We start from the raw sequence: 14593 nt of genomic DNA, 5'->3' as shown, positions 1-14593 counted from the left end.
TAAAGTGTGGGTTTTTCTCCCCAAAATCATAGGCGAAATTTTGAAATTTTGTTTGAGAAGGGTAACATTTATTATGAGGTTATTGTAGTTATGCTGCTAAGGAAAGTTATAGAGAGGCTAATGCTCTTTAGTACCCTAACAGCAATAAAATTGAAATGCTCTGCTAACGATAGATTTATTATAATTCCTTGCCTTCCATGAAAAGAGAGAGAAGCAACAATCTTGCCAAAGTTTGCAGCATTATAAAAATACATTTCAGAATAGCCGTACCAGTAAAAATAGATTTAATGTTTTAATACATATTTTTTGCCTTAAGGTTTTAAAAGCCATTTTTAAAAGCTTCATGTCCCAGGTACTTTGCTTAGTACCTTTTCTGATTCATTAGGTTATTCTAAAGAAGGCAAACCTGCTTGAGGCCTCTTTATTGCTAGAGTGAAAAATCCAGAGCCAAAACCCTCCATCCTTTTTTTTCCCCCCTCCTGGCTGAAACTGAACTAAAGATGGTTCTCTAAAATGTGAATATCCAGTAGTTTGAGGTTGTTACTACAACTGGAATAGTTTTATTTTTGCAATCCAGCTGCTTTATCAGGAATGTGTTTTCATTTTTTCCTATTTGTCCATCTCCGTTGGAAATGGACCTCTATTTGGCTTTCAGTTAAAAAAATAGTTTAATTTTTTAAAAGTTTACCTTTCTATCTTACTAAGCACTCAGTAGATTGAAATGTTTATACATATATATATATATATATATATAAATACATATTTGTGTGTGTGTGTGTATATAATATTTTTTAATGAAAAACTGATTTTGTTGTGGGGTCAGCAAAGTTTATCAGTAAAGGGTAAGTTAAGTTAGTAAATAACTTGGGCTCTCTAGGCCATTTAGTCTCTGTCATAATGTCTTGATTCTATAATGCAGAAGTAGCCCTAAACAGTACATAAATCAATGAGTATGCCTATGGTTTAATAAAACTTCATTTTAAGAAATGAGCCATGGGCTGAATTTGGCCCACCACCTTGTTTACTAACACTTGGTTTAGTTCTCTCAAAGTCTGCTCTTAGAACGGGATTTTTTTAAGTTAACAAGTTTGATGCCGTTTTTTTTTTTTCTTTTGTGATACATACCAGCTATATAAAACTTACGAAGTAGAAAAACTAAAATATGCTGATAAGTTACCAGTGTAGATGTGTTTAAAAGCAAAGAGAGTGTAAATGTAACGAAAAGGATTAGTGGGTAAATAATGATGGGTCATTTGTGTGCAAATGCATCTTATGGAGGGATTAAAAGTGAAACAGGTGCTGTGGGAATTTCTGTTCAGGTTAGATGAGAAATAGATACTAGTTAGTAAGTGATTTGAAATAGTTGTTAAGAAAAGTAGTAAAAGTTCTTGGGACTGGGGAAAATGGAGGTGAGGTGAAAACAATATTAATTCCATGCAGCTAATTTACTGATGTTTTTCATTAATTTTTAAATTTAACTTGGGATATGTCCCCTTATCATTACATAGCCATTTGTTAGGATTCTTGTTTTCAGCACAGTGCCTTGACTCCATTTAGGATCTTATCTAGTGAAACTTGCTGGAGGAATGATCAGGACATTTTATTTGTTGCTCTTTAAGAACGTAGCAGTAGCAGAAAAATCTCCCTGTAACGCAGAGTTGAAATAGGATCAGTTTGGTTGATTTTTGTTGCTCATTGATTTTAAGTATGCTTTTAATTGGATAATTCAAAAGTAGTCAGTATCTTGGAAGAGGTGTTTAACAAAGCTGTCTTTGAATTATTATTTTTCTATCTTTTGAACTTCTGTTAAGTGCCCCCAATTTAAAAATCTTCCTTTAAAAACTACATACCATTATTGTGATAGTGGAAAGGTTTGAGTAAATAGTGAGGAAAAATACTGTATTAGGTACATCAATTTCAAAAATTGTAATTTTAGTCAATGTTAAGAATGTACTTACCAAAAAAATACTCATTCCTAGTAAAGTCATTTTTAATATGTTAGAATAGTTCTTCCCTAATACTTGAGAGTCCTTTAACGAAAAGTGAAAGTAACGTTTGGGGTTGTGACTGAAACTGCTTCTTTCAGTTAAGGTGCCTGCTGTCATCAGTTACTTCATAAGTTATTGCTAACGTAAAAAGGAAAACAAAATGAAAAACTTGGATAGAAATCAAAACACTATTTGCAAATGACTTGATTTCAGTATTTTGAAAATCCAAAGAAGTACACTGAAAATTAGCTTTCCTGAACACTTAATAGTAATCAATTGGCAAACAATAAAAAAAAGACCCATTTGTATTAAGAGCCACAAAATAATATATTTAAAAGTTATGTAAAGCTGCCAAAGGAAACACCACAAAACCTAACTGGGTGATACACAGTTTGGGTGTAAGATTAAATATATCCCTATTTGTAGATCCCATGTACCACACAGGTGTTCCACAGAAGGCTTATATCAAGTGGGAGGTGGCTGCTGGTTAGCCATTGTATGACTCCCAAATCCTGCAGTGTAAGGAGAATCTGACAGGACAGCTACTCTTACAGTGCAGGTCTGCTTTCCCACACAACCATGTTGCAAGAGACCTGCTCTGGTGGGCTTGGAATGCAAATGGCAGCTTAAATCTGTCCCAGCTTTCTGGGGACAGAAGAGCTGTTCTGCGTACATTCTGCAGCTGGTTGAACGTTAGCAGATTCTATCCTCCCTGTTTCTGGGCTATAGAAGATCCATACTGGGAGGTGATAAAGGATTCTCCCCTATGCCCTCCTCTAACCCCTGACACAGCTGCTCTGCAGGGAGGATCTGGGAGACATTCAATAAGAGGTGGGTTCCCAAACTATACCCTACCCCCCACACCCCACCCCAATGCTCCATAGCACAAAGGCAAAGAGGTTCTGTTTAAAGGAAGGTTTGAGTGAGCTGCAAAGACTTGACAGCACACTTCCCGTTACTAGGGACCTAACTTCACCTGGAACAGACTGGAGCAGTTTGTACCCCTGAATATTGTTGAAAACTATAGGACAATCAGCTACCAATAAATAGAGGCTCACAATTGCTGATGATACCAATAAATATAGCCAGAAAGCTTAAAGACAAGATCAGGGAGACCAAGAGAGTGGGTAAAACTAAAGACATCCCTGGTGATCAGAAATAGTGTGTGTGGGTTCAAGGCTATAGCCACATAGGAGCAACCAGAGAGGGAATGTCTTTCTTAGAAATAGCTGACAGAATGTAGGACAAAACTTGGAAACTCCCTAAATAGTGAAAAAATGCAAAGCCCCACACAGTGTAAATCTCTCTAATTCAGGGGGCTTAAACACAACCTCTTATTAATTAGTGATTAATGATTAAATGATACTGATTCAGAAGCAACCCCTAGAAAGTCAGACTTGAAGATAAAAATGGGGGAGAAACAAATTGAACAGTGACATCAGAGGCACAGACTTCATGAATTAGTCCAGCCAAGTCACTAAATAAAAATAAGCCCAGGGTGGACAGGAGAACCACCATGGAGAGATCCTACAATATATTACCTAAAATGTCCTGATTTCAACACAAAGTTATGAGATGTTCAAAGAAACAGGAAAGTGTGACATGGGCAAAAGCGGGCAATAGAAACTTCCTTCAGGGGGTACCAGATACAGGATAAGTGTTATGCAGCAAATGTAAATGGGTTCAAAGACCTAAAGGAAACCCAAGTTTAAAGAATTAAAAGAAAGTATGCTGACAGTGACTCATCAAATGAAAATAAAAAGATGGGAAGTAAGAACGGAATGAAAATTCTGGAGTTGGAATTTTCAATAACCAAAGTGGAACTTTTGCTAGGGAGGCTCAACAGTACATTTGAGCCGGCAGAAGAATCAGCAAACCTGAAGACAGATGGAGAAAGATTACAAAATCTGAAGCACGGATGGGAAAAGAAAAGTGAAAAAAAGTCTTCCTCACACTACATGCGCAAAAGTTAACTAAAAATGGATCATGAGCCAAAATGTAGGCAAAACTATAAAACTCGTGGAAGTAAATATTGTGACCTTTGTCTTCTTAGATATGACATCAAAATTACAAATGAAAAAAAAAGACAATTTAAAATGTAGAGAACTTTTATTAGAAGAGATTGAGCTGATCTATTTCATCTAGTTCAATAATTTCAATAAAAACGTTGTTCTACACTTCATTCCTCCCCTCCTGCTGTTACAAAAAATTATATCATTATAAGTTAGGTGCCCATCAATTATTGCTTCATGCACTTTTAAATTGAGGGGAAAATTTATAAATAAATACATTTATGTCTTTTATAATTACCATTATCAGTTCTGTCTGGCTTTGTGTGGGTTCGAATTACTATCTAGTGTCCTTTCAGCCTAAAGGACTCCCTTTGGCATTTCTTTGTAGGACAGTTCTGCTAGTAATGTTTATCTGGGAATGTCTGAATTTTTTCCCTACCCTTTTGAAGATTAGTTTGCTGACTGTAAAATTGGTTGGCAGTTTTTTCCCATTCAGCACCTTGACTATGTCCTCACTGCTTCTGGCCTCCATAGTTTCTGTAGAGAAGTCAGCTGTTAATGTTATTGAGGACCCCTTGTATGTGATGAGTCACTTCTCTCTTGCTGCTTTCAAGATTCTCCCGTTTTTGTTTTTGTTTTTTTTATAGTTTGATTATAATATGTCTGGGTATACATATCTTTGAGAACTTGGAGTTTCTGAAGTTTCATGGATTTGTAGGTTAATATTTTTCATCAGATTTGGGAAGTTTTCTTCAAATAATTCTTTTTAATGCTTTCTTTTTCTTCTCTCCCCCTGAGACTCCCATTATATATATGCTGTTATGCTTGTTGGCTCTATTATCTTAGGCTCTGTTCATTTTTCTTAATTTTTTTTTCTGTTCCTCGAACTGGACAGTGTTAATTGATCTATCTTTAAGTTTATAGATTCTCTCTTCTGCTTGCTCAGATCTGTTGCTGAGCCCCTCAAGTGAAATTTTCATTTCTGTTACTATACTTTTCAACTCTATAATTAAAAATTCTAGAATTAAAAGTTCTTTTCACTACTTCTATCTATTTATATTCTTTATTCAGTTGAGACATACTTTCCTTTCATTATTTAAACGCGGTTTCATTAAAGTCTTTGGTTAGAAAATCCAGTGCCTTGGGCGTTCCTAGGGTTTACATTGATTGCTTTTCGCTCTGTGTATGAGCCATACTTTTTCTTTGCATGCCTTGTAATTTTTTGTTGAAAACAACATTTAAAGTGTTATAATGTGGCAACTCTGAAAATCACATTCTCCCCCCAACCCCTTTCTGTCCCAGGGTTTGTTGTTGCTTCTTGTAGTTGTTTGTCTAGTAACTTTTCTGAACTAATTTTGTGAAGTCTGTATTCTTTGTCATGGGTGGCCACTACAGTATCTGTTATGTTAGCTTAATGGCCAGCAAATGATTGGGTACAGAGTTCCTTAGACACCCAGAATGGAAAAATCTCCCAGTGTTTGCCAGGGACTCGGTGTGTTTTTGTGGTGCACCTCCAACACTCAGCCAGGCAGTTTACAAGTATGCCATAGCCTCCACTTTCTACTTTGGCAGAATCTCCAGGTCAGTCAGAGATGACAGCGTGAGGCCTTTTCAGGGCTCTCCTGAGGACATACACAGCCCTGACTGTGCATGTGGTCTTCTAGATTCCCAGAAATATGTTGTAACTTTACCAAGCCCTATGGACATCATTCATTCCCCTGCCTGTCCTCCCTAGCTTTTGGTCAGTCTCTTGCTTGCCTCAAATGTTATCTCTTACTCAGGCAGCAGTAACCAAAACATTTGCCTTTTAATGTTTCCGCATTGCCTCTAGGTAGCAGCTTTAGTTCCAGGCAAGCTTCAAGTCAGACAAGAGCCAGTCTTCCAGAAAGCCACCAGACTAGTCAAAACAAATGATTACAATTCTTTTTGGTTGACGTCAGTTCTGTTCTATTACCAGGAATGGGGATTTTATCTTCAGGGCTACTGCTAATGTCAAATTTAAAGGTTAAAGACAAAACCTTCCCCTTAAGATCAGGAACAAGAAAAGATGTCCACTCTCACCACTTTCACTAAACATTATACTAGCCATTCTAGTCAGGGCAATTAGGCAAATAAAAGGGAAAAAAAGAAAAGGAAGAATTAAAAATATCTATAACATGAAATGACATGATTTGTATGTGGAAAATCCTAAGGAATCCACTAATTTTTTTTTCATAATCAATACATGAGATCAGTAAGGGTGCAGAATACAAGATCAGTAGAAAAACCAGTTCTGCTTGATTTTAGATTTTAGCAATGAACAATCCTAAATTGAGGAAAAAAGATTCCATTTAGAGTGTCAGCTAAAGGACAAAAATAAATCTGACCAAAAAAAATGCAAGACTTTTATACTGAAACTACAAATCATTGTTGAAAAAAGTTAAGACCTAAATAAATGTAGAGACAACCCATGTTTGTGGATCCAAAGACTTAATATTGTTAAGATTGAAAGACTTCCCAAATTGACCACAGGTTCAACACAATCCCTTTCAGAATTCCAGCTGCCTTTGTTTGCAAAAAGTTGACAAACTGATTCTAAAAATTCATATGGAAATGCAGAGGATTCACAATAACCAATAGCGAAAACAATTTTGAAGAGAAGAAGAAAGTTTACAAAGCTACTCTAATCAAGACCGTTGAGTCCTGACATGATGGACATGTAGATCAATGGAATAGAACTGAGAGTCCGGAAATAAATCCATACATTAATAGTCAATTGACTTTTGACAAGAATGCCAAGACATTTAAATATGGAAAGAACAGTCTTTTAACAACTGTTGCTGTGACAACTGGACATCCACATGCAAAAGAATGCATTTGTACACTACCTCACATCATATATAAAAGTTAATTCAAAATGGATCAAAGACCTATAGGGGCGCCTGAGTGCCTCAGTGGGTTAAAGCCTCTGCCTTCGGCTCAGGTCATGATCCCAGGGTCCTGGGATCGAGCCCCACATTGGGCTCTTTGCGGGGAGCCTGCTTCCCCCCTCTCTCTCTCTGCCTGCCTCTTTGCCTACTTGTGATCTCTGTCAAATAAAATTTTAGAAAGACCTATATATTAGAGATAAAACTATAAAAGAAACATAGGTGTAAATCTCTATGATCTTGGGTTAGAAAACAGTTTGTTTTTTTTTTAAGATTTTATTTATTTATTTGACAGAGATCACAAGTAGGCAGAGAGGCAGGCAGAGAGAGAGGAGGAAGCAGGCTCCCTGCTGAGCAGAGAGCCCGACGCGGGGCTCGATCCCAGGACTCTGAGATCATGACCTGAGCAGAAGGCAGAGGCTTTAACCCACTGAGCCACCCAGGAGCCCCTAGAAAACAGTTTCTTAAATAAGACACCAAGAGCACAGAAATCAAAGAAAAATAACGTTTTTTTAAAGAAAATTAGTATTCATTAAAATGAAAAAATTGGGTTTCAAAGAACTCAAGAAAATGAAAAAACAACCCACAGAATGGAAGAAATATTTTCAAGTCACTTATCTAATACGGGAATTGTACCCAAAATATATTAAAATGATCATAACTCAATAATAAAAAGACAATTACATCAGAAAATGGTCAAAGGATTTGTATAGATGCTTCTCAAAATATAACAATAACAAAATCAGGGGCACCTGGGTGGCTCAGAGGGCTGGGCCTCTGCCTTCGGCTCAGGTCATGATCCCAGAGTCCTGGGATCGAGCCCCGCATCGGGTTCTCTGCTCAGCAGGGAGCCTGCTTTAAAAAAAAAATCATATGAGAATATGCTTAACATCTTTAGTTACTAGGGAAATGCAAATCAAAACCACAATGAGATAGTAATTCACACCTTTTAAAATGGATATAATCAAAAAGACAATAAGTGCTGGTGAGTATGTGCAAAACTGAAACTCCCAGACGTCTGTCAGAATGTGAAGTCATGCTTTGGCAAATGGTTGGGCATTTCTGGAACTGTTAAACCTGGTTACCATATGACACAGCAATTCCATTTCTAGATATAGATAAAAGAATGAAGACATATGTTCATCTAAAAACTTGTACACAAATGTTTAGAGCAGTATTATCCATAGCAGCCAAAAAGTGGAAACAACTCAAATGTCCATCAACCAATGAATGAAAAAAAATGTGGTATGTCTGTAGTATATATTATTAGAGATAAAGAGAAGTGGAGAATTGGTATATGCTGTAATCTGGATGAACCTCAAAAATGTACTACATGAAAAAAGCCAGTCACAAAGGACCACATATTTATTGTATGATTCCATTCATATGAAATGTCAAGAGTATGCAAGTGTGTAGAGACACAATAGATTAGAAGTTAACTGTGATGGGGACTGATGGAGAATAGACTGCTTAAGGGAATGGAATTTCTTTTTGAGGTGAGAATGTTCTAGCAGATTGTAATGATTGCACAACTTTCAGTATAATAAAAGCCCACTGAATCATATAGTTTTAAGTGGGTGAATTTTATAGTATGTGAATTATATATTGATAATGCCATTAAAATTAGCACCTAGTAAAAGTTGTTTAGCCATTAGAAGGGGAAAGTCTGTTGCTAAGGAACACAGAAATGGCAAATGTAGGAATCACTATTATTTTTAGGAGCGAAAAAGAATAAACAAGGAAGAAACTCAGCACTTAGAATAGGTCTCCCTAATCCCTAGTCTGAGATTCAGACCTTACTGAAGAGGTTGTAGCCACCACTGGCACATTCAGCTGGATGGTGCAGACTTTAGCTGGTCTGTAGCAGTAGTCAATTCAGAAGCTCTGAAACTCATTGGAGGATGCTGGTCAGCTAGAGCTCCTCTGTTGTAAACAACCTGCTGAGTGTTACAGAAACTCACTGGAAGGCAAGGGCAGCCTTAGGCTGGTCCACAGGTAGTTGCCCCACTGAGTGGCAGAGAAACTAACTAAAGGGTGTGGTCAAGCTGGAGCCTACTAGGTGGCTGAGAGAAATTTGCTTATAAGCACTGGTTGGCTAGTGCCAGTTAGCAAATTGGCCTGTAGGGCAGTGGAAAACTTCAGTGGGATGATGCCACAGGCTAGAACTGGACCTGCTGGGTGGCTGAGAAACTCACTGAAGAGTGATTGTCACTGGGAATCCCTAATCCACTTTTGGGAAAAATTACCATTCATCACCAGATATACTCATCCTGCCTGTCAGGGTCTCAGGTTTTCTGAACTAGGACTCTCAAACTGGCATAACATACCCGTCTTGGTTCAGAATTAAATTTTCTTTGCAACTCAGCAACTCTATTAAATCCTGAGTTTGGTCTTCAGTGTTTTCTTCTCTCTCTGCAGGAGATTAACAACTGGGTTGCCACTTTATACCAGGGATGGTCCATGCCTCAAATACCCCCAGGATGAGGTCCTCACTACTAGCTGGGTGGTTAGTAATCTGGTCCAAAGACCTATCTTACTGCCTACTTTTTTGGACTACTCCTGGTACTAACCTTGTCAGTTGGGTTTTCTGAGGAGCAGATGCTGAGTTTGGAATGCAAGAGGTTTATTGAACAGTAATGCCTGGGAAAAATTAAAAGGGGAGGGAACAAAATTGAGTAAGAAAAACCTTGAAACCATAGTACAGACACTGGTGGGAAAACAGGATTTGTGAATGGAAGTAGGATTGAGTATAGAAAGCTTCAGTCTGCCATGCATTGCTGATAAAATCAGCCAACTCTATGAATGTATTAGGTCAAAGACTTCCCATTAGAGTTCCCTGTTGGGCAGAAATGACCAGAGTGAAGACTCTAGGAAGAGCATGGACTTGGCTCAAAACCCAAGGTAGATTCTAAAAGCACTAACAGCTGAAGGCTGTCACCTAATTGCATTCCTCACAGTTGAATGCCCAGTTTTTTCTTGATGGAGAAATTCAAGCAGCACACCTCCATGGCTGCTGCTGTTGGGTGATGTGAAGTAATATGACATTTGTGTTCCTGGAGTCCCAGAAGGGGAGGAGAAGGAGGAGGACAGGCAAAATATCTGAAGGAGTAATGATTTTTTTTTCTAAATTTGATGAAAACTATAAATCCAAGAAGGAACATGAAGCTCAAGCAGGAAAAGAATAAAGAAAAACCACACTAAGACACACCATAATCACATTTTCATAATCACAAGTGATAAAGAGAAAATGTTTAGAGTGGCCAGAGAAGAAAAAGTACACATTATGTGCTAAGAATCACAGAGAAGAATTATCGCATACTTGTCATCAGAAGCTACGCAAGCCAGAAGACAGTGGAATGATAGCTACAAGGTACTGAGGGAAAAAGTCATTCTTGAATTCTTTAGCAAAATTATTCTTCAAAAATGAAGATAAAACAAAGACAATTTCACATAAGAGAAATCTAAGACAAGTCCTCACCAGCAAAATTGGACTATCTTAAATATTAAGAAAAATGCTTCAGGTGACAGGAAAATAATGCCTGATGGATATTTGATCTATACAAAGGAAATAAGAGCACTGGAAATGTTAGTAAATGAATAAGTATTAAAAGACTTTCCCTGCTTTGTTTAGGTTCTTTTAAGGAGAATTCATCATTTAAGGCAAAAAATAACATCATGGTATTTATAACATGTAGAAGTAAAATGTATAACAACAGTACATAGGCAGAGAAGGAGAAATGGAGATACACTATTGTATGTGAAGATAAATTGTAAGTAAAAGATGTATTTTGTAAACCCCAGAACAACCATTAAAAAGAATAAAGAGATATATAGCTAGTAATTCAATAGTGAAGATAGACTTGATTTTAAAAACTTCAACCCACGAGAAGCCAGAGAAAAAGGGAGGAAAAACAGATAGGATTATGATAATAAAGAAAGATAGTAGATTTAAACCCAATCATCAATAACTGCATTAAATGTAAATGGTGAAAACACTCCCATTAAAAGTCAGAAATTATGAGAGAGTATAAAAACATGTAGATTTGAGAGCAAAAAATAATGCTAGAGATAAAAAAGAAACACTTAGGATAAAGAGATCTGTTCATTAAGAAGATATAACAATTCTTAAGTTCTGTGTGCATAATACCAAAGCTTCAAAATATATGAAGCAAAACTGACAGAATTACAAAGAGAAATCTACAAATCCACAAGTATTGTTAGATATTTCAACACTCTCAGTAATTGATAGAACAGGTGGCAAAAAAAAAAAAAATCAGACCAGTAAGGACATAAAAGACATAAGCAACATTACCAATCAACTTGAGCTAAATGAAAAAAAAAATTTTTAAGATTTTATTTATTTATTTTTCAGAGATCACAAGCAGGCAGAGAGGCAGGCAGAAGCAGGGTCCCTGCTGAGCAAAGAGCCCAATGTGGGGCTGGATCCCATGACCCTGAGATCATGATCTGAGCCGAAGGCAGAGGCTTAACCCACTGAGCCACCCAGGTGTCCTGAGCTAAATGAAATTTTATAACACTCCACCCTCTACCTTTACAAGTATATATGGGACATCCACTGGATCATTCCAATTTTTAATAAATGTAAAATAATTGAGTTCATATAGACTATATTTTCTGTCTGCAATAGAATTCAATCAGAAATCAATCTCAGAAAAAGATTTGGAAAATTGCCAGATATTCAGAAATTAAATAGCACTTTTCTGATCAACCAGTGGTTTAAAGAAAAGAAATCACAAAATCTGAAAATGTTCGAAGTGAATAAAACTGAGAAAACTAGGGACGCCTGCGTGGCTCAGTTGGTTAAGCGGCTGCCTTCGGCTCAGGTCATGATCCCAGCGTCCTGGGATCGAGTCCCACATCGGGCTCCTTGCTCGGCGGGGAGCCTGCTTCTCCCTCTGCCTCTGCCTGCCACTCTGTCTGTCTGTGCTCGCTCGCTCTCTCTCCCTCTCTCTCTCTGACAAATAAATAAATAAAATCTTTAAAAAAAACCTGAGAAAACTAAATCAAAATTTGTGAGATATTCTAAAGCTGTGCTTGGAGGGAAACTTTCAGCTTTAAATAGTTATCAGAAAACAATAATGTTTTAAACTCATTTATGTAAGTTCCCATCTTTAGAAAACATAAAGAAGAGCAAATTAAATCCAAAATAAGTAGAAAGAAGGAAAAAAGGCATCTGTTAAAATGAATGAATAGAAAACAGACAAATAATAGAATTAATGAAACTAAAATTTGGATTTTTAGAAAGATCATAAAAATGATCTTTAGCTGGACTAAAGCAAATAAGAAGATACATATTACCAACATCAGAACTGAAAGAGGGGATATTATTCCAGACCCCACAGACTTTAAAAAGATATGAGAATATTACTATCAACCTTATGTAAATTAAACATTCTATTTGAATTAAATAAATTATTTGGAAGACATTAATTAACAAAACCCATAGAAAAAGTAGAAAGTCTCAATAGCCTGTATCCATTAAAAAAATTGAATTCATAATTAAAAACCTTCACACAAAGAGATCACCAGCCTATATCTAGGCCTTGTTGGTGAATTCCATCAAACATATTAGGAAGCAGTAATATCAGTGCTATACAAATCCTTTCAGAAAGCAGAAAAGGGAACATTTTTCATGTCATTTTATGAGTCCATCATTCCCCTGATACTAAAACCTGACATACATTATAAGAAAAGAACACTACAGACCGACATCCCAAATGAACTCATGTAAAAATCCTTAACACTGTATTAGCAAATCAAATCAGCAATATATAAAAAGGGTCATATATTACGATCAAGTAGGGTTCACTCCAGGGAAGCAAAATAATATATTTATAATACATATATTTATCAAGGAACTTATATCCAGAATATATAATACATTCTTATAATTTAATAAAAAGAAGACAACCCAATTTTTTTTTTATGGGCCAAAGATTTGAACGGACATTTCAAAGAAGGAAGATATATACACATGACAGGATGTTCAATATCATTAGTCCTCAAGAAAACACAAAGCCACAGTGAAATACTACTACATACCTATTAGGATGATTAAAATACTGATAATATTGTGCTGATTAGAGTGTGGACCAACAGAACTCTCATATACTACTGATGTCAGTGTAAAGTGGGACATTTACTTTGGAAACATTTTGGTGGTTTTTACAAAGTTAAATATGCATAATCCATGTGACCCAGGATTACCACTCCTAGGTATTTACGTAAGAGGAATGAAAACAGATGTTCACATAAAGACTTCCATACAACCGTTCATAGCAACTGCCATCATTCGAAAGCCAGAAACAATCAAACTCCATCAATGAATGTACAGAAGAACAAGCTGATATATATCCATATACCAGCATACTACTCAACTTCAAAAAGAAACAACTATGATACACAAAACGATATGGATGAATCTCAAACACATTGTGCTGACCTCCAAGTCCTGGAGTGTCCTTTTCTGGGTTCTCCTCCCTTTCCCTTCTTGCTCCCACCATACTAGTCTGGAGCCTCACTACTTCAGGCCTCGGTTAATCCAAAGGCCACTCTGTCTGCCTCCAGCCTTTCAGGTTTGTGCACCTTTTCAGAACAATCTTCATAAAACACTATTTCCTTATGTCATCCTGAAAACCAAACAAAAATGTAAAACCACCAGTATCGTGTTAACATTTAATGCAGTTCCTCTAATGCCCAAGCTTCCTGAATATTTTCTAAGATTTCTTACCAGGCCAATACAATAAATTTTCCTATTAATGAGTCTATATGTGAATTTAAGTCTTCCGACTTGTTCTGATATCCTAGTCAATGAACTGCCTTTGAGACTCTTAGAACCATGAGGTCAAGGATGTAATACAGGTCAGCTCTCCCTTCAGACTTTTTTCTCTCAGTCAGAGGCAGTTTCAGGCTTCCAGTTATCCAGCCTTGAATCAATGGAATCAGTGTGGACTCATATTTCACCCTATATCCCATATGTGGCCAGTCACCATTCCCTCTTAGTCATTTAGTCTTAATGCCTCTTAGACATTTCCCTTATATCTGTTTCTTTATGGGGCCCTGGTCACCTATCTTTTTAGCCCCATATCTTCTCACAACAGCTTTCCTACAATAATCTTCAAATTGTGTCTTTTGCCTCTAAACTTACAAGTGAGGTATTTGTAGGGACCTACTATGTCTAGGTATCTGTATGTATTAGTCTTATAAAAACTCTACAAGGTAAATAAGAAAAACACCGAGTACTTTGTTCAAGATGATACAGCAAGTGAAGGACAGAGCCAGCAGGATTAAAACCTAGGCCTAAGTGGCCCACTTATAGGTAAGAAAAAGATAACAGACAAAATTTAGAAGTTCTGCATTTGTCTAGGGGAAAAAGGTGGGGGGCACACTGCACTTAAGATAACAGGCAAGTTCTTTTAAGTAGGGACTTTTATTCCACTTACATTATTTATTTGAAGGGTTATTTTAATTTTGTACCATTATTTTAAGTACTATTACCATCCTGGATAAAGGTTCTGTTTGATATTTTTATAAAGTGATGACTCTGATTTTAGGAGATATTTGGATGGCTGTTTAGTTACCTTCAAGGACTTGAGATTACTTGTGTGTTTCATGTGCCTGACATACATATGGACAGACATAGAGAAGACTCAGTAAATGATGGCAG

General features: G+C 36.7%; 1 protein-coding gene across 1 annotated transcript in view; it reads right to left on the bottom strand.

The window, feature by feature from the left end:
- Window positions 1-1497: 1497 nt before the first annotated feature.
- BLNK (B cell linker) overlaps window positions 1498-14593 on the bottom strand; it is an 89699-nt gene continuing 76603 nt past the window's right edge. The window contains exon 20 of the mRNA XM_032883441.1: window positions 1498-1645. Coding sequence (XP_032739332.1) covers window positions 1601-1645 — 45 coding nt within the window. The 3' untranslated portion in view covers window positions 1498-1600. The remainder of the gene's footprint in view (window positions 1646-14593) is intronic.

Source organism: Lontra canadensis, unplaced genomic scaffold (genome assembly GCF_010015895.1).
Source record: "Lontra canadensis isolate GAN:19392208 unplaced genomic scaffold, GSC_riverotter_1.0 scaffold3, whole genome shotgun sequence".
NCBI lineage: Eukaryota > Metazoa > Chordata > Mammalia > Carnivora > Mustelidae > Lontra > Lontra canadensis.
This window is presented reverse-complemented; position numbering and strand designations above follow the sequence as displayed.